The sequence below is a fragment of the Chiloscyllium plagiosum genome, chromosome 10 (assembly GCF_004010195.1).
Source record: "Chiloscyllium plagiosum isolate BGI_BamShark_2017 chromosome 10, ASM401019v2, whole genome shotgun sequence".
NCBI lineage: Eukaryota > Metazoa > Chordata > Chondrichthyes > Orectolobiformes > Hemiscylliidae > Chiloscyllium > Chiloscyllium plagiosum.
In genome coordinates, this window is record NC_057719.1 from 91,252,975 (window position 1) to 91,276,851 (window position 23,877).

General features: G+C 39.6%; 1 protein-coding gene across 2 annotated transcripts in view; it reads right to left on the reverse strand.

The window, feature by feature from the left end:
• The window catches only part of LOC122553898 (tau-tubulin kinase 2-like), a 308,413-nt gene that overhangs the window by 173,083 nt on the left and 111,453 nt on the right, over positions 1-23,877 (reverse strand). For both annotated transcript variants that reach the window (XM_043698390.1, XM_043698389.1), the window contains exon 4: positions 1,990-2,063. In XM_043698390.1, the coding sequence (XP_043554325.1) occupies positions 1,990-2,063 (74 nt within the window). The remainder of the gene's footprint in view (positions 1-1,989; positions 2,064-23,877) is intronic.

Genomic DNA, 23,877 nt, shown 5'->3' on the forward strand with positions numbered 1-23,877 from the left:
CTCTTTATTGCTACCTTTGCTTCTGGAGCCATGACTCACCTTCTCTCAACCTCGTATAAATACCTCCCTATTTCTCCCCCTTTTTTAGCTTTGACAAAGGGTCAGTTAGACTCGAAACGTCAGCTCTTTTCTCTCCTTACAGATGCTGCCAGACTTGCTGAGATTTTCCAGCATTTTCTCTTTTGGTTTCTCTATGTCTTTTTGTGTTTCCTAAAATATCAGTTGGTTATTCCTTAATTTTAATTCTTGCTCGTAATCTCCACAACATATCAGAATATTTTCCTCCTTCCTTTTTCCTCCATTTTGGTTGTCTTGGTCTTTCAAGGGAGTTGCTTTTGGATTTTCAGCTTAATCTTCATTTTCATTTTAAGCAGTTTGAACTGAGGTCAGCACTCATGCATCTTGCTGGATACTTGTAAAATTAATTTGATTTATGCAAGTTGCATGGATTCTTCAAGGCGTATAGTCATCTTGGCTGTTGCTTGAAGACAATCACTTGTTTTCCTCACTTGCGTTCTTCGTTCCTGGTCCATAAACATCTACTACATTTCCACAAATTTCTCTGCTAACCTTTACATTCAAATCATACACAGCTTGTTTGTATTCATCACAGTGATGTTCTCCAAAGAGTCAGCGCAAGGACCATTGTTTTTTCCCCCAGATAGGAATGACAAATCATGAAACATGGAGTAAAGTTTCAATATTTGCTGACAATACTAAACTTGGAAGAGTGACAAACAGCTAGGATGATACACACTGTTTGTAACAGGATGTACATGGGCTAGCATAGAGAACAGACAAATATATTTTAGCAGACAACTGTGGGGTTTATGTTTTTTGTCAGAACAGATACAGAGAGGCATGTTAACTGAATGGCACAATTCTTTAGAGCTTCCAGGAACAAAGGAACCTGGGTTTCATGTGTATTGACCATTGAAGGTTACATAACAAATAAAAAATGATTAGCAAAGCATATGGGATGTTTGGCTTCATAAATAAGGGCTTTGATTCAAAGACAGAAAGTAGTTATGCTAAATTAGAGTATTTTGAGTAGTTCTGGTCATCACACTTTGAGGGATACAGAGGAGATTTAGCAGACTGGTTCCATGGTTGGAGTATTTTAATTACAAAATTATGCTGGAAAGACTGGGATTGTTTTCCTTAGAGTAAAGGAGATAAGCACCCGTTCTTTCTACTATCCAGACAGTCCAAATGCTAGTTAGAAATAGGTAGTCAGCTATCTAATTTCTAAGATGCAGTATTAATGTATGCTTCCAGAGGTTGTACTGCAAGAAACAGAAAACCAAGCAATAACAAAATGAGGATTGAAGCAGGATATCTTTAAGGCAGCATCTATGAAAATTGTTCAAAACATTGTTAACTGCAAAAACAAATCAGATAACTGAATTTGCTCAATATGATCTCTAGTAGTATTTCAAATGGAATTCCATACGCAGCATTGACCTTTTATACATGGAGATTTTTGGTTGCAAGGATAAAAATCAGTATCAGTTGACACTACCATTTTATCTCAAGGAATATTATTGAGGTCACTCCACTAGGTCTGATTCATCACTAGACTCCAGGTAAAAAACAATAGAGCTAGATGACCTTAAGTCTTTGCGACGATATGCTAGATAATTAAATACAAACCAATATAGGTATCAGGAAACTGTAGAAGTTGGAAACTCTCTGTACAATATGGGTTATATACACAAACAGTGCAAAACAATAAATTATACTTCAGCAACTCAAAAATTCTGATTGTTACGAAAGTAATTTTATCTGACAAAATACAAAACAAATAAATGGATGTCTGTGGAAATGCAAGGTAAACATGGCACAATGAATATTTTTATTCATATTTGAAATAAAGGTGAATGGTTAAAATGACCCAGCTGAACTAAAAGCTAAATAATTAAATAACAACATGAGTTTTCAAAAAAATCTGTACTTCACAATGTAGTTACTATTGTTAAATAAACTTACCTGTAGCTGCATAACAACATAATTGAAACGGTCATTTCTTCCACAGCCAATGAATCTACAAACATGATCCTTCCCTATTGCAAAAGGGAAAAAAAATCTCCATCAGCAATTTCACTTAAGAGAATAATGATTCCAATGCTGAAATATAATACACACACTACTGGAATTTTCAATAATTGACAAGTCCCATCCAATAGCATTCAACTCAATTCTTCAATGACTGCACTCTTGGAAGAATTAGTCATTATGGTGATTCTACACCAGACAATAAGTTGTACAGCATAGCCTATAGGCTAATAAACATCAGCTGCAAGAATGGGAGATCGTAAGCTTATTTTACAACTAATATTATTTAGTCTCCATGGTTTAAGAAGAATTTGCCATTAACCTATTCATCATCACACAACTGGATGAAATGATCTCCATATTTGGTAACGTTTACAGAAATTTCTCCTTTCATTTGTCTATCAGGTCTAGTAGATGTCAATGACAGACAAATAGGCCAGATAAAACATAACTTTTTTTTGTTTTGATGGCTTTCCAATGCAGGGTATGCAACATGTTATCGAACAGTAGCCTAAACAGTTTAATAGGTGACTGTCACAAAGAAATCTGCACTGACAGAAAAGGTACTTAATATAAGCCTAACAAGCTATTAAAGTTTCCATTTTCTTAGCAAACTCTTTAAATTGATGAAATATATTTGAAACATTTATCTTATGGTCTGTAAAACACAAAAGCAACACTGATTATGGATGCATTAATGTGATTTTAATTTACATTACTTCAAAACTCACATTTACATCAATTATTGACTCAACTATTCTTCATTAGAATTTCTCTAAACATGGACATTTGGATATTAATAAAAGTGACAATTGGTCAGCACACAGGAGACGGAGTGGTGAGATATGGGAATGTACCCCAATTCACAAGGTATGACGAGTGGTATTCGTCAGGAATCTGATTTTGAGCCTTTTACCACGCATATATATAACTTGGATAAAGGCAGAGAGCTACATATCCAAGTTCGCAAATGACACTAGGTTGAGATGCGCAGCAAGTTATGGAAGTAGGAAGTTGCAAAGTGAGATTGACAGGTTAATGGAGTAATCAAAAATGTGGCAGATGAAGTTCAACGTAAAGAATGTGAGAAATGTTTTCACTTTGGATCCAAGAATAACACAAATTAGAATATTTCACACCTGGGTAGTGATTAGAAACAAATTTCTAACGGCATTTGGGTGTTCAGGTTCACAAATCACTAAAATCTTATGCATAGAAAGAGGTGTTTTCATTTCATAAAGTCCTACAGAGACCCCTTCAGGAACAATGCTGCCATTCTGCATTCTACATTCAAGAAGAATGAGAATTATTATCTGAAAAAGAAATGCACATGAGTACAGATCAGAGGACACAGGACAGCGACTCACTTGCTCCTTCAGAAAGGTCATGCTGACACAATGGGCTAATTCACAATGATATTACATTCAGTTTTGAGCATAGCACCTCAGAAAGAATAGGATTATATGAGCTAGGGAATGCCCACGATGAATGAGACAGGCTTGATACAACAGATGGCCTCTTCCTGCCCATCATTTCCGAATGTCTGCAACTTGAAGTCTTTAAGATATTCATCCTCGTGCATTTATGAAACTTTTTTTGAGAAATCACAAAAAGATCAACACATTCCAATTAGTTCAATTCAGCATTTTGAAGATTCCATTTACTTAGTTACATTGACAGAAGAATTCCAACCAATTACTTCATGATTGTTTTTATCAACTTATGCAAGTGTTACCAGAAGGCATAACAAACACAATCTTTCTTGATAGATAATATACCATTTTTTAAAAAAAGGACAATTTTCAATGCTTGTCAGAAGGTTTCTGTACTGTACTTAGTTTAAAAGATAAAACGTTTTAAAACCCATATTTATTTGACTAAGCCTTGCTATTCTCATGAAAGCACAGCCAGTAATTCTACTGGCAATGAGCATTGCTCGAGGAAGTAGAAATATTCTGCTGGTAAAATGTGCTAAATAACCAAGTTTTACGTTTATCCTTTTAAGTAGTATAATGCAAAGCAAATATGCCTAACTGATGCTCAGACGTATCACACTACTTTTTTGCATGACAGGTGCAGGTTAAAGGGTCAGGTGATATTAATCCAGCCATCAGCTGATCACTGACCAGGGCATCCAGTAGCATAAGAAACATAACTGAGGGCAGTGAAATTTGCATCAATTAAACCAGTCAATGCAAAATATACCAAGCATTTTAAGTGCTTCCACAATATAGATTTGCCAAGTTCATGAATTAATGTTGAGGGTTAAAAAAATTGAATTGAATGATTGTCACTTGCATTTTCAGTGAATAATAGTGAAAAGTATCATAGTTCAATGTATGATTTCAAGTTACATCACACTATAAACTTTTGCTGTAAATTCTGTGTCTTACAATTGTGTACTCCACAACCACCTGATGAAGGAGCGGTGATCCGAAAGCTAGTGCTTCCAATTAAACCTGTTGGACTATAACCTGATGTTGTGTGATTTTTAACTTAATAGTGAAAAGATTCAACTGCCACAGTCAGGCAACTAGATACTTTGCCACAAGGATCATGCTCAAATGCCAATAAGACCCCACAGCACGGTCTCATCTTACAATTTGATATTCTGCAACACTGAGGATACAAATGCAGATATGGATCTTATTGCTACCCTAACACTTCATATCATCAATTTAGTTCTTATGGTCCTGTAGAAATAGTGCAGAGATATCAGATAAAATGTATATTTGAGAAGCTCTGATTTAGTATCTCTCAAAGACAGGGGGATATGTTCAAAGTTTGTGAGAAGAGCCGAGCTGGGAATTGGTGTTGCAGACGTTTCGTCCCCTGTCTAGGTGACATCCTCAGTGCTTGGGAGCCTCCTGTGAAGCCCTTCTGTGATGTTGCCTCCAGCATTTATAGTGGTTTGTCTCTGCCGCTTCCGGTTGTCAGTTCCAGCTATCCGCTGCAGTGGCCGGTGTATTGGGTCCAGGTCAATGTGTTTGTTGACAGAATCTGGGGGACATGGTCTCCTTCTTTGTATTTGGGAAATCATGTCTCACAAACTTGATTGAGTTTTTTGAAGGAGTAACAAAGAGGATTGATGAGGGCAGAGCGATAGGTGTGATCTATAAAGCAGTAAGGCATTCAACAAGGTTCCCCATGGAAGACTGGTGAGCAAGGTTAGATTTCATGGAAGAACTCACCATTTGGACACAGAGCTGGCTCAAAAGGTAGACGACAGAGAGAGTAGTGGTGGAGGGTTGTTTTCCAGACTGGAGGCCTGTGACCAGTGGTGTGCCACAAGGATCGGTGCTGGGTCCACTATTTTTCATCATTTATATAAATGATTTGGATGCGAGCATAACGGGTACAGTTAGTAAGTTTGCAGATGACACCAAAATTGGAGAGGGAAGAAGGTCACTTTAGATTACAACGGGATCTTGATCAGATGGGCCAATGGGCTGAGAAGTGGCAGATGGAGTTTAATCTAGATAAATGGGAGGTGCTACATTTTGAGAAAATAAATCTTAGCAGGACTTATACACTTAATAGTAAGGTCCTAGGGAGTGTTGCTGAACAAAGAGACCTTGGAGTACAGGTTCATATCTCCGTGAAAGTGGAGTCGCAGGTAGATAGGATAGTGAAGGTGGCATTTGGTATGCTTTCCATTATTGGTCAGAGTTTTGAGTACAGGAGTTGGAAGGTCATGTTGCGGCTGTACAGGACATTGGTTAGGCCCCTGTTGGAATATTGCGTGCAATTCTGGTCTCCTTCCTATCAGAAGGATGTTGTGAAACTTGAGAGGGTTCAGAAAAGATTTACAAGGATGTTGCCAGAGTTGGAGGATTTGAGCTATATGGAAAGCTTGAATAGGTTAGGGCTGTTTTCCCTGGAGCGTCAGAAGCTGAGGTTTACAAAATTATGAGGAGCATGGATAGGATAAATAGACAAAGTCTTTTCCCTGGTGTCGGGGAGTCCAGAACTAGAGGGCATAGATTTAGGGTGAGAGGGGAAAGATATAAAAGAGACCTAAGAGGCAACTTTTTCACACAGAGGGTGGTATGTGTATGGAATGAGCTGCCAGAGGAAGTGTTGGAGGCTGGTACAATTGCAACATTTAAAAGGCATTTGGATGGGTATATGAATAAGAAGGGTTTGGAGGGATATGGGCCGGGTGCTGGCAGGTGGGACCAGATTGGGTTGGGATATCTGGTCGGCAGGGACAAGTTGGACCGAAGGGTCTGTTTCCATGCTGTGCATCTCTATTACTATGACTCTATTTCAAACTAGCAGAATAGCACTTGGAGAGCTGTACTAATTATTTATTTCCAGTTAAAAGACAACTAGAAGCAACTCAAAATTCCAATTTGAATTTCAGACAAAATTGAAATATTATTTTTCATTAGATTTTAAAAAGTAACATTCTGCTTAAAATTCCATTTTAAGGTTTTACCATATTAAAAGGAACCATGTAAATACGAAGAGCTGCTGTTAAGCCACAACATTATTTAGAACAAAACCTGGGTGCTTTACAATAAAAAATCTTGATCAATATAGAAAATACTAAGGAAATACCATTATTTGAAAGGTCATAGAAACATTAGGAGTGGCCAAAAGTTTCAAAATCCCACATAATTCAACCATAAAACTGTAGCGAGATGAAAGCAAGATCATGCAAATGGCTAGAAAGCTGTGACAAAAACTAAAGTGCTGGAAACACCCAGCTGATCAGCCAGCACCAAGGGGGTGAACATGATAGTTATTGTTTCAGGCCTGAAATATCAACTTTTTCTTTCTCTCCACAAATGCTGACTAACAGGCTGTGTATTTCCAACAGCTTTCTATTGTAATTTAAGCTAATACAGCTGCTCAGTGCAAAGCATCATTAAATTCACAGAATGTGGAGGTGCCGGTGTTGGACTAGGTTAAAAATCACAACACCAGGTGAGAGTCCAACATGGTTTATTCGGAAGTACAAGCTTTCGGAGTGCTGCTCCTTCATCGGGTGGCTAGTGTGGAGCGTGTGCGTGCACACACACATACTTTCTGTCTCTCCCTCACATGCATGTGTGACACAGAGTCTCTCTCGATCTCTCCCTCACATACATGTGTACACATGTATACGTTTATGGGGTGAATGTGCATTTTTGTATTTGTAGATACATCTTTGTTCAAAAAGCACACAATATGTCACATGGACTGACTGCCTACAGATTATAATTTCCTACTTTTGGAAACAGAACCAGTCTGACTCAAGGTTAGGATACAGACAGACTCTAACCTCACACCTTTAATTCATTGTCTGGGCTGAGATGTCACTTTTTTGTATATGAAACCTTAAGTTATCGCGGGACTGTGATTTACATATTAATGAACCAAAACCTGAATCCCCATTTTAAGTGATTAAAGGCTTAACAACAATCTAGGTTTGTTCAATACGTCGCGTCAGTTGTATGACAGTTGGATCTTTTACTATAAATTGTGTCCTATGATTCTGCCCCACTCGCTACCTGATGAAGGAGCAGCACTCAAAAAGCACTCCAAATAAACCTATTGGATCATAACCTGGTGTTGTGAGATTTTTAACTAAATTCACATAGATTGCAAGATTCTTTCAGGATACAATCAATATCATGAGACATGTTCCAAAGGCTCAAAGTTGCAGGCACAGTGTGACTTTGGCACCAAACCAAGGAATCTGATTTAGTGAGGGAGAAGAACGAAGCAATGAACTGAAATTAATTGCTGGGCAATACTAAAGTTTACTGCTGCATTTAATATGATTATATCAACATAACCAAATGTTTTAAAAAGACCACTATAAAATTATACAAAAGTTCACTCTCAACTAATAGTAGTTTAAACTATTAATATTTATAGAGATTTACAATTGTACAAATAAAGGTCAATCAAGAGCAACTCAATAACTTGAAAGATAAATGGTTTCAAAATGTTCTTTATTAAAAATCTAAAGCAAGTCTGCTGGTTGTTATGCTAAGGAAGATTCAGCACAGAATGCCTTTCCAGGACTAGGAGGTGCAATTGTACCTTGGCTTTCAATTATAATATTAAACACCTTTAAAGCAGCATAGACTGGTAACTGATATGCAGAATGCTAACAGATCTAAAGAAAAGCTCAACCAATTACGACTAACCATAATAACTCAGGGTAATTTAGCATCAATTAGTTAACACTTAAAATAAAATTATCTGCATTGATTCTGCCATTAACTTTTGGGAGCATCTTTCTTATTGAAAATCTTTTCAAATACAAGAAGATGCTGAAGGATGCAACCTGTTCAGTGAGGCAAGCTTTACTTTTCATTCCTGAATATTCACATGGCTGTAAATTCAACTCCTAATGAAGTCATATAACACAAATATTTATCTATGCAGAATCCATCATTTCTAAATAATTCTTCCAAATATTTCAGCCAAAAAGAACTTTTGCATCTTAATCAATGTTCAAACCTCTCCTAAAACTTGAGTGAATACTTCAGGTTGAGAGTATAATGTAACATGCAAGCTGTGCGTTCATGCTGTCTTTGGATAAGAACAGTAAATAGGGATAATGGGAATCAAATTGGCAGGATTTGACAAGTAGTGTTCCATAAAAGGTGTGTGTTAAGGCCTCAATTGTTCAAATTATTTATTAACGATTTGGATGTCTAGTTAGTGAGGGTGACTAGACATCCAAAGAGTCTTGTTTTCATGCTGTTTGACTATATGACTCTAAATAGAAAATACCATATCAATGCAAATACAGTAAAACTAACTGGTCAGACTTTTATTGTGAGCAATACACAGACTAGTTCCTTGACCATTCAGAAAGTATAGGTGGAACAATGCATCTAAATGAGCAGTGCAGGAACTGTATTTAAAGGGACCCTGACAGGGTTCTCAAAGTCAGCAGTTGTTACAGTATAGAGGATCCCAGTGTAACTATCCTCAAGGTCTGACTCTATTTATCTTATCCATGTCCCTCATGATTTTATCAACCTCTATAAGGTCACCCCTCAGCCTCTGACACTTTAGGGAAAAACAGCCCAGCCTGTTCAACCTCTCCTTATAGCTCAAATCCTTCAACCCTGGCAACATCCTTCTAAATCTTTTCTGAACCCTTTCATGTTTCACAACATCCTTGCGATAGGAAGGAGACCAGAAGGGCACGCAATATTCCAAAAATGGCCTAACAGCCATTTCTACAGCCTCAACATGACCTCCCAACTCCTGTACTCAATACTCTGACCAATAAATGAAAGCATACCAAACACCTTCTTCATCATCATATCCACCTGCAACTCTACTTTCAAGGAGCTATGAACCTGTACTCCAAGATCTCTTTGTTCAGCAACACTCCCGAGGATCTTACCTTTCAGTGTATAAGTCCTGCACTGATTTGCCTTTCCAAAATGCAGCACTTTGTATTTATCTGAATTAAACTCCATTTGCCACTCCTCAGCCCATTGGCCCATCTGATCAAGATCCTGTTGTAATCGGAGGTAACCTCCTTCACTGTCCATGACACCTCCAATTTGGCAGGATGTATCCAGTGGTGTGCACAAGAATCAGTGCTAAGGCCTCAATTGTTCACATTATTTATTAATAACTTGGATATTGGATAAAGTCATCTATCCAAATTTGCTGTTGATACAAAGTTAGGTGACTTGTAGGCAACGTAGATGATATGCCCCTCAATTTTGTAAACCTCTATAAGGTCACCCCTCAGCCTCCAACGCTCCAGGGAAAACAGCCCTAGCCTGTTCAGCCTCTCCCTATCGTTCAAATCCTCCAACCCTGGCAACATCCTTGTAAATCTTTTCTGAACCCTTTCAAGTTTCACAACATCTTTCTGATAGGAAGGAGTACTGTGTCCAGTTTTATTCCCTGTATTTAAAAAATAATGTATTAACATTGGAGGCAGTTCAAAAGAAATTCACAAGGCTGAAGGGATTAATTTATCACAAATAGCTGAGCAGATTAGGCCTTTATTCATTAGAAGAATAATGAGTGATCTTATTAAAATATTAAAATATCCAAGATTCTGGAGGGATTTGACAAGGTAGATTTTGAGAAATGCTTCCACTAGTGGGCAAAGTAGGGGACATAGAAGAATTCCATAGGACTCACTTTTTCACTCTTTAATATAGTATTGTGTTCTTTAGTTAAACTACAGCTTCCAGCTTCAGCCTTCCTCTGCTTGCTGACTTTTAAAAACAAAACAAAACAAAACTCCAACTTCACAGTCCAGTTCTGTCCTCAATAAAGTATCAGATATAGAAATCTCAGTCCACTGTGGACTGAGAAAGGATAGATCAAAGTATTTTCGTTGGCATGAAGTTAAATACAGTTGATTAAATCAAATCTTAGCTCTTAGCTAGGTTCAAACCTCAAGCATTGTATTATTGTGCTTGTGTGCACTTACAAATCAACAAAGTAAACAACCTCAAATTCATCTTAAACTCAAAACAGGAATCTACATTTTTAACTCTTGGTATAAAAGACAAAAGGAAACTACACCCATCACCGATTATAAATAAAACTGAGAATACTAGGATTAATTTTGGGGGCACTCAGAGGACAACCCAAAACAGCAAAGTTCAAGTGCCTCACGGTCACGGGGATTCAGAGATTAAATTATATATATCTTTATGAACTTAAGAGACACTCTGGCTTTAATAGAAATAACGTAATAATTTGTGCAGTAATAAAACTGTAACTACCTCCAGTCACAAAGCCCTTCAGGAACTCTGAGTTGATAAAGTGCAGAGGTGTGGAGCTGGAAAAGGCACAGCAGGTCAAGAAGCAGTGGAGCTAGAGAGTCGATGTTTCGGGTCAGGAACCCTTGACCAGGACTGGGAAGGGGTAAGGGGCTCACCCTTAGCGGCTTTTCCTTTGCATCCTCCTACTTATGAACCAGAGGGCTGGCTATGGGCACCCGCATGGGTTCAAGCTATGCCTGCCTCTTCATGAGATACGTGGAACAACAATTCTTCCGCAGTTAGACCGGCACCAGTCCCCACCTTTTCCTCCACTACATTGATGACTGTACCAGTGCTGCCTTGTGCTCTCACGAGGAGCTCAAACAGCTCATCAACTTCACAAATACCCACTACCTTGACCTCAAAGTCACCTGGACCATCTCTGATACCTCCCTCCTCCTCCTGGACCTCTGTCTTCATGCCCGGCAACCGATTTAACATCGACATCTATGTCAAACCCACCTTTCAACAATGCCCTCAACCACATCTCCTCCAGTTCCCACACCTCTGCCCTGAAACCACCCCCCACTCTCCAACCAGCCAAAACAAGGATACAGTCCCCCTGGTCCTCACATTCCACCCCACTAATCTCCAAATCCAATGCATCATCCTCCACCATTTTCACCACCGACAGGCTGACCCAGCAAAAAGATATTTTACTTCCCCACCGCATCTGCTTTCTGTCGGGACTATTTCCTCTGCAACTCCCTCGTTAGGTCCAAACCCCCCAGCAACTTCTCCTCCACATTTAGCACCTTTCCCGGCGACCGCAGGAGGTGCAACACCTGCCCCCCCACGCTTCCCTCTTACCTCCGTCCAATGCCCCAAAGAATCATTCAAAATCTGGTAGAGATCTACCTGCATTTTCTCCAACCTGATTTATTGCATCAGTTGCTCCCGGTGTGGTCTCCTCAAATTGGAGAGACCAAGCACAAACTCTGGGACTCGTTCAGGGAACATCTATGATCCATAGGCTCCAATCAACCCCACCTTCCAGTTGCCAGCTATTTCAACTCCCCCTCCCCCGATAAGTCCACCCTCCTCCATTGTCAAAATAAAACTGGAGGAAGAACAGCTCATCATCTGCCTCGGGAGCTTACAAACATATGGCCTCAACATAGAATTCACCAGCTTCTGAATCTCCCCACCTCATCCCATGTCCAGCTCTCTCTCTCCACCCCCTTGACCTGACCTAACTTGTCCATCTGCCTTCCCATGTATCCACTCTACCCTTCCCACTGACCAATCACAACAATCACCTTCTGCATCCATCTATCACCATCCCACCTATCTTCCCCCCAGCCACGCCACAATCCCCTCCCTCTTTTTATTTCTCAGGCCCCTTCCTCCTCCCTAGTTTGATCAAGGTTCCTGACCTGAAACCTCAAGTCTCCTGCTCCCGATGCTGCTGGACCTACTGTGCTTTTTCCAGATCCACACTCTCGACTCTGACTTTCCAGCATCTGCAGTCTTCACTGCCTCCAGGAACTCTTACACAACTCACACTTCCTTGGCAACTATCTGGGTAAGATGCCAGTAGCCATAAAACCTCTCTCTTTCCTTCATTCATTTAAGACCATTAGACAAAGGAGCAGAAATTAGGCCAATCGGCCTATCAATGCTGCTCCACCATTCAATTACGGTTGGTAAGTTTCTCAACTACATTTTCCCTGTAACCCTTGATACTCAAGAACCTATCTATCTCAGTCTTGAATATATTCAATGGCCTGGCTTCCACAGCCTCCTGTGACAATGAATTCTACTCTGTGGCTGAAGAAGTTCCTCCTTAGCTGTTCTAAAAGGTCTAAGGCTGTGACCTCAGGTCCTAGTCTCTCCTATCAAAGGAAACAACATCCCAACATCAACTCTGTCCAGGCCATTCATTATTCTGTATGTTTTAATTAGATGCCCCCCACCCCATCCTTCTGAACTCCATTGAGTATAGACCCACAGTCCTCAAACGTTCCTCACATTAAGCTTTTCATCCCTGGGACCATTGTCGTGAACCTCGGCTGAACACGGTTCAGGGCTGGTACATCCATCCATAGATGTTAGACTCAAACCTGTGCACAATACTGCAAATGTGATCTGACCAGAGCCTTATAGAGCCTCAGAAGTAGATAACAGACAATAGACAATAGTTGCAGGAGTAGGCTATTCTGCCCTTCAAGCCTGCACCACCATTCAATAGGATCATGGCTGATCATCCAGATCTCTTTGTACTGCTCCTTAACCTAAATTGATTCCACTTAGGTAGTAATCTGCCTTCCTGTTCTTGCCAAAGTGGATAACCATACATTTATCAACATTAAACTGCATCTGCCATGCATCTGACCACTCACCTAACCTGTCCAGGTCACCCTGTAATCTCCTAACATCCTCCTCACATTTCACCCTGCCACCCACTTAGTATCATCAGCAAATTTGCTAATGTTATTACTAATACCATCTTCTATATCATTAACATATATTGTAAAAAGCTGTGGTCCCAGCACTGATCGCTGCGGTACCCCACTGATCACTGCCTGCCATTCCGAAATGGAGCCGTTTATCACTACTCTTTGTTTCCTATCAGCCAACCAACTTTCAATCCAAGTTAGTACTTTGCCCCCAATACCATGCGCCCTAATTTTGCTCACTAACCTCCTATGTGGGACTTTATCAAAAGCTTTCTGAAAGTCCAGGTACACTACATCTACTGGATCTCCCTCGTCCATCTTCAGAGTTACATCCTCAAAAGTACATCCCTGCTTTTGAATTCAAGCCCTCTCAAAACAAATGCCAACATTTCATTTGCCTTCCTAACTACTGACTCAACCTGCAAGTTTACCTTGAGGGAACCCTGGTCAAGAAGTCCCAAGACTCTTCGCACTTCAGACTTCTGAATTTTCTCCAAGTTTAGAAATTAGTCCACGCCTCTATTCTTCCGACCAAAGTGCATGACATTACACTTTCTCACATTGTACTCCATCTGCCACTTCTTTGCCCACTCTCTTAACCTGGTTAGAGACAAAGAAACTGCAGATGCTGGAATCCAAAGGAGACAAGCAGGAGTCTGGAAGAACACAGCAAGCCAAGCAGCATCAGGAAGTGGAGAAGTCAATGTTTCGGGTGTAACCCTTCTTCAGGATTCCTCTCCGCCTCCTAAATGCTACCTGCCCCTCTACCTATCTCAGCTTCATCTGCAAACTTAGCCAGAATGCCCTCAGTTCCTTCATCTTGATCGTTAATGTATCAAGTGAAACGTTGTGGTCCCAACACTAAGTCTTGCGGAACATCACTTGTCACCAGCTGCCATCCTGAGAAAGACCCTTATATCGCGACTTTCTGCTTTCTGCCAGACAGACAAGCTTCTATCAATGAGAGCACCTTGCCTCTGACACCATGGGCCATTATCTCACTTCGTAGCCTCCTGTGGTGGTACCTTGTCAAAGGCCTTCTTGAAGTCCAGGTAAATACTGGCTCTCCTTGGTCTAGCCTGCTTGTTACTTACTCAAATAATTCTAGCAGATTTGTCAGGTATAACCTCCCCTTGATTGAACCATGCTGACTTTGTCCTATTTTATCATACACTTCCAAATATTCAGAAATCTCAATGGATTCCATGATCTTACCCATGACTGAGGTTAGACTAATCAGTCTGTAATTTTCTATCGTTTGCCTTACTCCCTTTGAGAAACCGTGTCGTCTTAAATGTGACACATTTGCTACAGAGAATGCAGGAAAGTGCTTGTTCAAAGGAACTGGGGACATCTGTTCTTAGTGTCAATGGATCGGTGTAAATAAGGTGATAACATTTGTTCACTTGTGGAATGTGTGGCAGTACTTCCTTCTCACGACAGAGGCGCATATTTCACAATAGGATGCAGAATAACTAAAAATTGCTGGATTATAGCAAAGACTCCTAATAAAACTCATACTCAATAGGAAAAGAACCTGTAATTTAATGAGCTGAGTGGAATATGCACGTAATAGAACAATGCTGATATATTTTCATGTATAACACACTGAGCAGATTTGAATTTATGAAGCTCAATTCCCTCATCTTGACTGTCCTGGAATGTAGCGTCCTATTACCCTTACAGGCTAGGGGAACACAAAGGCTGAAAGTGGCATAGTAAGGAAGTTGTGTGAGCGAGAGAGATAAAACTTTCTTCTGTAAATTGCATTCATTGACTGAAGGGAGGGAGAGAGAGAGACAGAAAAAGAAAGAGAGGAAGAGAGGAAGAGAAAGAGAAAAAGAGAAAGAAACTACAAAAGAAAGAAAAAGAACGAAAGAAAAAGAACGAAAGAAAGAAAGAACGAAAGAAAGAAAGAACGAAAGAAAGAAAGAACAAAAGAACAAACAAACGAACGAACGAATGAATGAACGAACGAAAGAACTCGAGATCTGGGAATGTTGTGATTTTAATTTGCATTCTGGGAATGTAAGATGATTTTAAACTGGGCAAACAGGCAGAAAACTAGCCACCAGGATACATGAACACTAACCAGCCACAAAAAGACATGACCCTCTCTCGCTGATATCCTTACTTACTGATGAGGAAGGACACCACTTCGACTGGGACAACACATCCATCCGAGGACAAGCCAAACAAGGACATACACGAGAATTCCTGGAAGCATGGCATTCCAAACGGAACTCGATCAACAAACACATCAAGTTAGACCCCATCTACCACTTCCTGAGAAAAGGAACAGGAAGTGACTTCACCACAGAAAATATCACCACCACAAGAAATGACATCACCAACCCAAAAAAACCCAAACATATAAATAGAAAGCAAGAATTTTCAGCAGTGCTTCACCTGAGGTCCACTGAAGATGTTACCTAGTAGAGTGACGAAACATCTGGAAATGAACCTTCAAGCTCAGCAAGCAAACATACATCCAAAATATATGCAAGTCTAGAAAGGTGGCAGGACAGGTAGACAGCAAACTAATAAAACATACAATATTGTAGGTTTCATTAATAAAGGTACAAGACAGACTGGGCAACAGCTGGAGTACTGTGTGCAGTTCTAGGTATTACACTTTAGGAAGGATGTGAACACAATGGTGAAAGAGCAGAAAAAGTTTATGACAATGGTTCCAGGGATGAGAAACTTTAGTTGAGGATAAATTGCAAAAGCTTGTATTGTTTTCTGTTCAGGAGAAGGTTGATAGAAGTTTTCAAAACCATGAGAAATTTGAACAGGGTAGGTTAGGAGAAACTGTTCCTAGTCAAGACAGGATCAAAAACCATACAGCCCAGATCTGAAGAAGTGTTTTGTAAAATAAGCAACCACAAGATGACAAAAAATTCTCACACAACCAGTAATTAGAATCTGATATGTGCTGCTTAGAAGCGGGTGAAGACAGGTTCAACTGAAGGTTTCAAAAGATTATTAGATAATTATTTAAATAAAAACAAATGTACAAGTTTTAAGGAAAAGACAGGAGGTTGGCACTAAGTGAAAATGCTCCATGAGCCAGTGGAGACATGATGGGCCAAAAAGCCTCATTTTGCACTGTAATGATTCTGTGACACCTAATATGTTAACCATCATTATAAATCAATCTGGCCATTGATAACACAAGTGCATTAGGGCTAATCCACTAATCTTCAAATTGTTTTTTTTTGTGTAGACGAGCTCTTCTTTTCAGATTTTCGTAGTTACACTATTTCATTAGCTCAGCTTTGGTCTGATGTTTTTTTCCAGCTGGAATCAATTTGAAGGGTACTGATCATCAGGTACAATATGTATACACTTAGCGCTGCAACATCATCATAACCCTCAACATTGTAAAAATGACTAACCTCTATGTAGCTCTTTGGAATATGAATGTACAAACAGGTATGAGCCTCAGTCCTTTTCTCATTCAATATGTGGCTCAACATCTGCAGAGTTGCAGTTTCTGTAGCCCATCAAAACTACTTCATGCCAAATAGCTTGAACTATTTGCTTAAAAAGAGATACTAAAATGTGCCTCAAGAAAGGTCACACAAATGTAATGATTAACTGTTAATCTAAACAGCTGCATGAAAATAGCCTTTTGCATTGCATCACTAATCATTCAACCAACTTATCTGTGAGAACCTACTACTATCATATTAGATAATCCATGGCTGTTATAATCTTAATCCCGTTCTATTGACCTTTGTGCTATGCAATATAGTCTCCAGCATCATTTATGCAGCAGGCCGCTATTCAGGCAAAATCAACTTCAACTATTTTTGAAAGTCGATTTGTGCTAAGCTTTGTATACCAATGATAAATTATGTCATTGGTGTTAAAAGCAACGTTAATTTAATTACTAGGGTAAAGCACTAACATTTAAATAGTCAACAGGAAATATTTCCAAATGATCAGTGCAGCAAATTGTAGAGATTAGATGATGGACTTCCACTTTGCATTAGGGACAATGCAGAATGAGGCAGAAGATTTCATCAAGAAACAAAATCCAATTTCCTTTCAGGAGATATAAAGGAGGGAACTAGCTGTTAATAAGTAGAACTGTTGCTCAGTATCAGATCTTTTTAGAAAAGGGTGAGAAACACTCTTGCACACTATTATCTAGCATCTTCCGATACGGTGCTTAATCTAGGAGGTTTTAATACTGAAACAGGAGAGATGCAAAGGCAAGCACAGAGTATAATGGTCCCAGTCATATCTCTTTTCTTGAAAAAGTCTATTTTTTAGTTATGACAATCAAAGTATACAGTAAGTTATTGTTCACTCCTCCCAGTAAATATTGAGAGGGGTTTAGCCAAGGGCTAGTATAACAAGGACTGTGTCCTCAGTCAAGGAACAAGGCATGGCATTACTATCCCACTCCATTATTCACCATTTTCCAATTAAAACGGCATGTAAACAATATGTTCTACATTAAAGTCTTAAACTGAAACAGAATATAGAGGAATTTAACTAAAATCCAAGCCACAGTGACCAAAGAACAATTATTGGGTTCTTTCACCACGATGGGTTCAAGATCCACTCCACAAGAACATAAGACATAGGAGCAGAATTCAGCCATTCAGCCCATCAGGTCTGCTCTGTCACTTGACCATGGTTGATATGTTTCTCAGCCCCATTCTCCTACCTTTTCCCAATAATGCTTGGTCCCTTCATTAATCAAGATAATTCTGTCTTAAATATATGTAATGACTTGGCCTCCACAGTCTTCTGTGGCAGTACGTGCCACAGATTCATCACCCTCTAACAGAAGAAATTCTTCCTCATCTCAGTTTGAAAAGGTTGTCTCTTCATTAAGTGTCTGTGCCTTTGGGTCCTAATCTCTCCAAGTCTCTCAGTATTCTGGAAATTTCAATCAGACCCATTCTCAACCTTCTAAATTCATCGAATACAGGCTCAGAGTCCTCAAATGTTCCTCATATGACAAGTCCTTTATCCACAAGATCATTGTCAGGTGCTTCTGGACCCCTCCAAAGCCAGCATATCCATCCTAAAATTTGGGCATCAAAAATGTTCAGAATATTCCAAATGTGGTGTGACCAGAGCCTTATACTGACTCAATGCACATCCCTACTTTTGTACTGTAGCCCTCTCGAAAAGAATGTAAATGTTGCAGTTGCCTTCCTAATCGCCAAATGAACCTGCATGTTAACTCTGAGAGAATTTTGAACTAGAGCTCCCAAGTTCCTTTGTGCTTCAGATTTCTGAAGCCTTTACCCATTTAGAAAATAGCCTAAGTCTCTATTCTTCCTATCAAAGTGTTTAACCTCACATTTTTCCACAGTCTCCCATCTGCCAATTTGCCAATCTCTCAGCCTGTCCAAGTCCCTCTACAGCCTCCTTACTTCAATATTACCTAACTCTCCACCCATCTTTGTGTTATCCACAAACTTAGCAACAATGCCCTCAGTTCCTTTGTTAATGTATAATATGAATAGTTGTGCTCCCATTACTGATAGATGATTTAGATTACATCCACTGTCTGTCCTTTGTCTAAACTTTCTATTTAGCTGTTCAAAGAATTCTAACAGATTTGGAAAGCATGCCAAAGCTGTGCTGACTCAGCCCTATTGTACCATTTACTCCAAGTACTCCGCATTCTCATCCATAATAATGGATACTAAAATATTACCAACAACTAAGATCAGAACAATCAGCCTATAATTTCCTGTCTTCCGCTTCCCCTTCTTCTTAAACAGGGTTGTTACAGTAGCCATTTTCTAGTTGTCTTGAATGCTCCCTGACTTCAATTACTCCTGAAACATACCACCAATGCCTCTACAATCTCTTCATCTATCTCCTTCAGAACCCTCGGGTATAGCCCATTCAATCCAGGTGATTTATGTTCAGATCATTAGACTCCAAATACTTCAGTGCAAAATAGAAGCTTACTCTACAATGCAGTACTGCAGGACAGTTGTACTTTTGAAGGTCTATCTTTTTCTATTGTAGTGTCAAACCACACATCTGGTTTGGTTCTGGGAGGTAGACATAAAACATAAAAAAAAGCTCCTGAGGAAATATTTATCCCTCAACAACATCCAAAGACAATAAATTAATAAATTCTGCTGCTGAGTTTTGCTATGCTCAAATCAACAGCCGCTTTTTCAATATTACATTGGCTACACTTTGAAAATATGTTCATTTGTGCTGTCCAAGGTCATGAAAGGCACAATAAATTCAAATTATCTCTTTTTATCTTAAGAAACTAGGAATGAAGGGTCACCCACAGATGAGATTTATGCTCAAGCTTTCACCAAATAACTGGTTTCATCTGGGATATCATACACAGCACTAAGAGACAGTAATATTGAAGGTGGAACAAGGAACAGGAAAATAAATCAATGATTCTATTTATAGTCACACATCAATTCCTCTCACTTAACTGCGCACACATTTTTAGAATACACAGCACTTAGGAATATTTAAATAAGATTTGAATCAAGAGGTTTAGTTGTAAAATATAAAAATTCTACATGCAAGGAAATAATTGAAAGCAATAACTTTAAAATGGAAGCCATGATGCGGAGGTGTCGGTGTTGGACTGGGATGGACAAAGTTAAAAATAATGTAACACCTGTGGTCCCAATCCCACCTCAATCGAAGCAAAATGCTTTGAGACACAGTATGGCTTTACCTCCATCTTTATTCCGGGCACTGGAGGGAGAGAGAACGATTGCCCATGTGCTCGGACTTCTCTCGAACAACAGATTCTTAAATGAATTATGTAGTCACTTCTCCAAGGAGGAGCATCCAGAAAAAGCATCATACATGTTGATTGTAACAGTCACCCAATCAATAACTGTAATCATAAAGATTAAGCCATCTGCTGTTACACAATGAATGTTCTTAACCTTGTTAACTGCCTTCACATAATGAATACTTTTCACCTTGTTAACTGACTTTACATACTGAATGCTGCCTCATCTTGTTAAATAGCTTTACATAATGAATGCTTTCCCACCTTGTTAACCCATTACCCTTGCCTCCAGCACCCCACTGTTTACTGTAAGTTTTATCTGATCTGAGTCATGCTTAGCTGAACCTTTGTTTCATAAAACTCAAAACTTAACTCTTTCCCTATCTGCTCATACCTTATGCATTTTCTCATTCCCTCCTTTTATCATTTCATGATAACCACCTAGATGGCACTACTAGCTTTCATAAGACTCTGACAGCCAGTATTTAAGAAAGTTATTGACACACAGCATACAATGATTATAATAACAAAAATTACTAGTCCGTTACAGTCAATAGAATTTGAACAATCCTCCCACGTGGGAAAAGGTTCACCAGTAAAGTTCTTAGATTCACAGTCCTTAGTGACCACTCCATCCCCTCCAAGTCAAGTGGAAACAAGCCAGTTCCCCAAAATTTCCTTCAGTAAAGTCCAACCTGAAAACAAAATTCAGTCTGTCCTTCTGCATCACTCCACAGAGAAATCTGAATTATTGGATAAGGGCAGTTAAATACTTAACAAAACTGACGAGACTTCAGTCCTTGTGGAGATGCTTCAGATGGAGGATACCAGCGCATCTGAGTGTGCAGTGCAGCAGCTGCAGCAGCTGCAGCAGCAGGGCAGGTGAATGCAGAATTCTTTGTTGCTTCTGCTTCCACTCTGCTGTTAAATATAACAAAGCCAACTGGCAGTTCTGATGTTAGCCTGATCAGTGAACCTTCATATCCCTTAAATGATCGAAAGACAAGGTAAAGCTCACGTGGTTTAATATCCATAGGAAGGCCACTGACAAAAGCGTACAGACTCCCTCTTCACTTCATGCTCATGACTGGGGAGCTGATTGAATCTGTTGGATCAGGTTGTGGAGGGATGGACAGTGGTCTGAAGGCATGCTTTACCTGTGAATGAAGAAACTCTAGAGACGGTTAGCTGCTGAAGATATCTTTGCATTTCTTCTCTCATTCCTTCCTTGCCAAGGTGGATATCAGTATGAAGACAGTCACACATTTAACTCCACTAAATGGTGTTTGCCTATTTCAACATTCTTTGAATTCTTGAAGTCTGTTACTCTGTTCACTACTTATGACATTATCAAGTTTTATACAATCTATAAACTTCTAAACTGTACTGCCTAAACAATTCAGTCAATTATAAACAACAGTCATCTTAAAATCAAACCCTCGGGGGACCCCATTCAGGTTATTCATAAATTATTTTCTTTTAACAAATTGATACTGGGCTAATGCGAAAGCTATCAGGAAAAGTATTTCAAACGTCTGGAACAGCAAGAAAACAATAAAATGTTTCCTGTGCTTTAGCAATTGAAGAGGCAGTTTGAGTTCAGATTTAAATCTCAAATATTTGTGGAAAATAAATGCTGAATATTTTAAAATATGTTTTCCAAATGAAACTTCCCAAATAAAACAGTCAGAATTACAGTGGCAGCTTTGGTTGAGATCAACATTGTTTCAATTTGCAATATGAAGGGTGCCAATGAAGTCTTAACAATAATTAACAGAACAAACAAATCAGCCTCAAGTTCTAATATTCTCTAAAATCTGAACAAAACATCAAACTCAAAATGCACTGTTCTTTTTGTAAACACTGTGCATTAAAAACACAGCAAAGATATGTTAATACAATACTCTCATCTGGCTAAAGCATGACCATGACCCCATAGTTTTTTTTTGAAAAAAACGGGCATCGTGGAATTTCAAACAAATCAGGGGCTCAAGGCACTCAATCAATTTGTTTTAAGGTTACAAATTAGAAAATTTTAAAAAGGACAAAATGTTGTACACTTTCAGTGTAAAAACAAAATCTGCCCCATTACATAGTCCACAAAACACACTGAATTGAGATCCTGATTCAAACAAGGCAAAACAGTTACTTAAAAGGATTTTCTGCACCAGTATTTTAACAAACCAAAATTTTTAAACATGACACTCAACATGGCACAACTAACATTGAAATTTTCCTTTTTCAACCCAAGTATCAATACAACCTTAATTTCAGTGTTTCTCATTTTTATTTGTTTTTTGCATCTTCTCACTGAAATTACACTTATAAAAAGAGAAAGCCCTCGCAGCAGACCAAGCCACTCACTTCCCCCAGAACAAAGACTCAAAGAGCCACAAATTTCACCACCAGGAGTCCTTAACCCCTTTCGCACTTTACTCCTCATGGGGGCTTGAACCCCAATCAAACACAGGGGACTCGAATCTCATTTAAACACAGAGGACATCAATCCCACTTAAACACAGAGCTTGAACCTCAAAACCCAGGAGACTAAGCCCAGTACAGCGCAGAGGACTCGAGCCTCAATTTAACCCACCCAGGGGACTCGAACCCCAACACAGCACAGAGGTCGCGAACCTCTGTTTGTCAGCACGCTTACGAAAATGTGTCTTTCAACTGAACTAATTACTGTTTGAGGAGTCCGTAGAATAGAGAGCGATCGAGCGAGGGGATCGTCTCGGGCATACAGGAATATCGAGGGGGACCAGGATTAAAATCTTACCTTGTGGGCCCATCTGCTTTGAGACACCGATGTTCCAGGTGGCCGCTGACACTGATAATACCTTCACTTGGATCCTGCCAACTAAGCGAATATTTTCATCCCATTTCCGCGCCCGCACCCCCTCAGTTGAAGCAAAACGCTTAGAGACATAGTATGACTTTACCTCCATTATTATTCCAGGTCCTGGAGGGAGAGAGAGAAAAAACGATCGCTCATGTGCACAGAGACATGAGTTCTCGGTCTTCCCTCGGCAGATTCTTAATTAATTATGTAGTCACTTCTCCAGGGAGGAGCATCCAGATAAAGCAAATACTTACTAATTGGGTAACCGTTCAGCAAGTATCAATCGTAAAGATTAAACCATCTGCTGTTACATAATGAATGCCCTTAACCTTGTTAACTGGCTTCACATAATGAATACTTTTCACCTTGTTAACTGACTTTACATACTGAATGTTTCCTCATCTTGTTAAATAGCTTTACATAATGAATGTTTTCCCACCTTGTTAACCCATTACCCTTGCCTCCAGCACCCCATTGTTTACTGTAAGTTTTATCTGATCTGAGTCATGCTTAGCTGAACCTTTGTTTCACAAAACTCAAAACTTAACTCTTTCCCTACTAGCTCATATCTGATGCACTTTCTCACGCCAGGTTTAGTCCAACAGGTTTATTTGGATTTCCAGTGCGAGCAGCAGCGAAGGTAAGACCGTTTGGTTTTAAAAGTACTTACCGGTAGCGGGCAGCGGTGTTTTTTTTTTCTCTTTCACTCGCTCTTCACAGAAAGAGCGGGAGCACCAGGGGGAAGTGACGACGACCAGAGGGGCAGCCGGGAAGGAAAGCGGTGAGTATTTATACTCACCCTTCGAAGCGGTCGGTCATTTCCAGTGCGAGCAGCAGCGAAGGTAAGACCGTTTGGTTTTAAAAGTACTTACCGGTAGCGGGCAGCGGTGTTTTTTTTTCTCTTTCACTCTCTCTTCACAGAAAGAGCGGGAGCACCAGGGGGAAGTGACGACGACCAGAGGCGCAGCCGAGACCCGGAAGCAGTTAGTGTAAGCTTACCTGGGTAGGTTTTTCCCCCTTTAAAAGCGCGAAGAGGAGAGAACAAGTATACCGTTTTGGATACTTGTGGGGGGG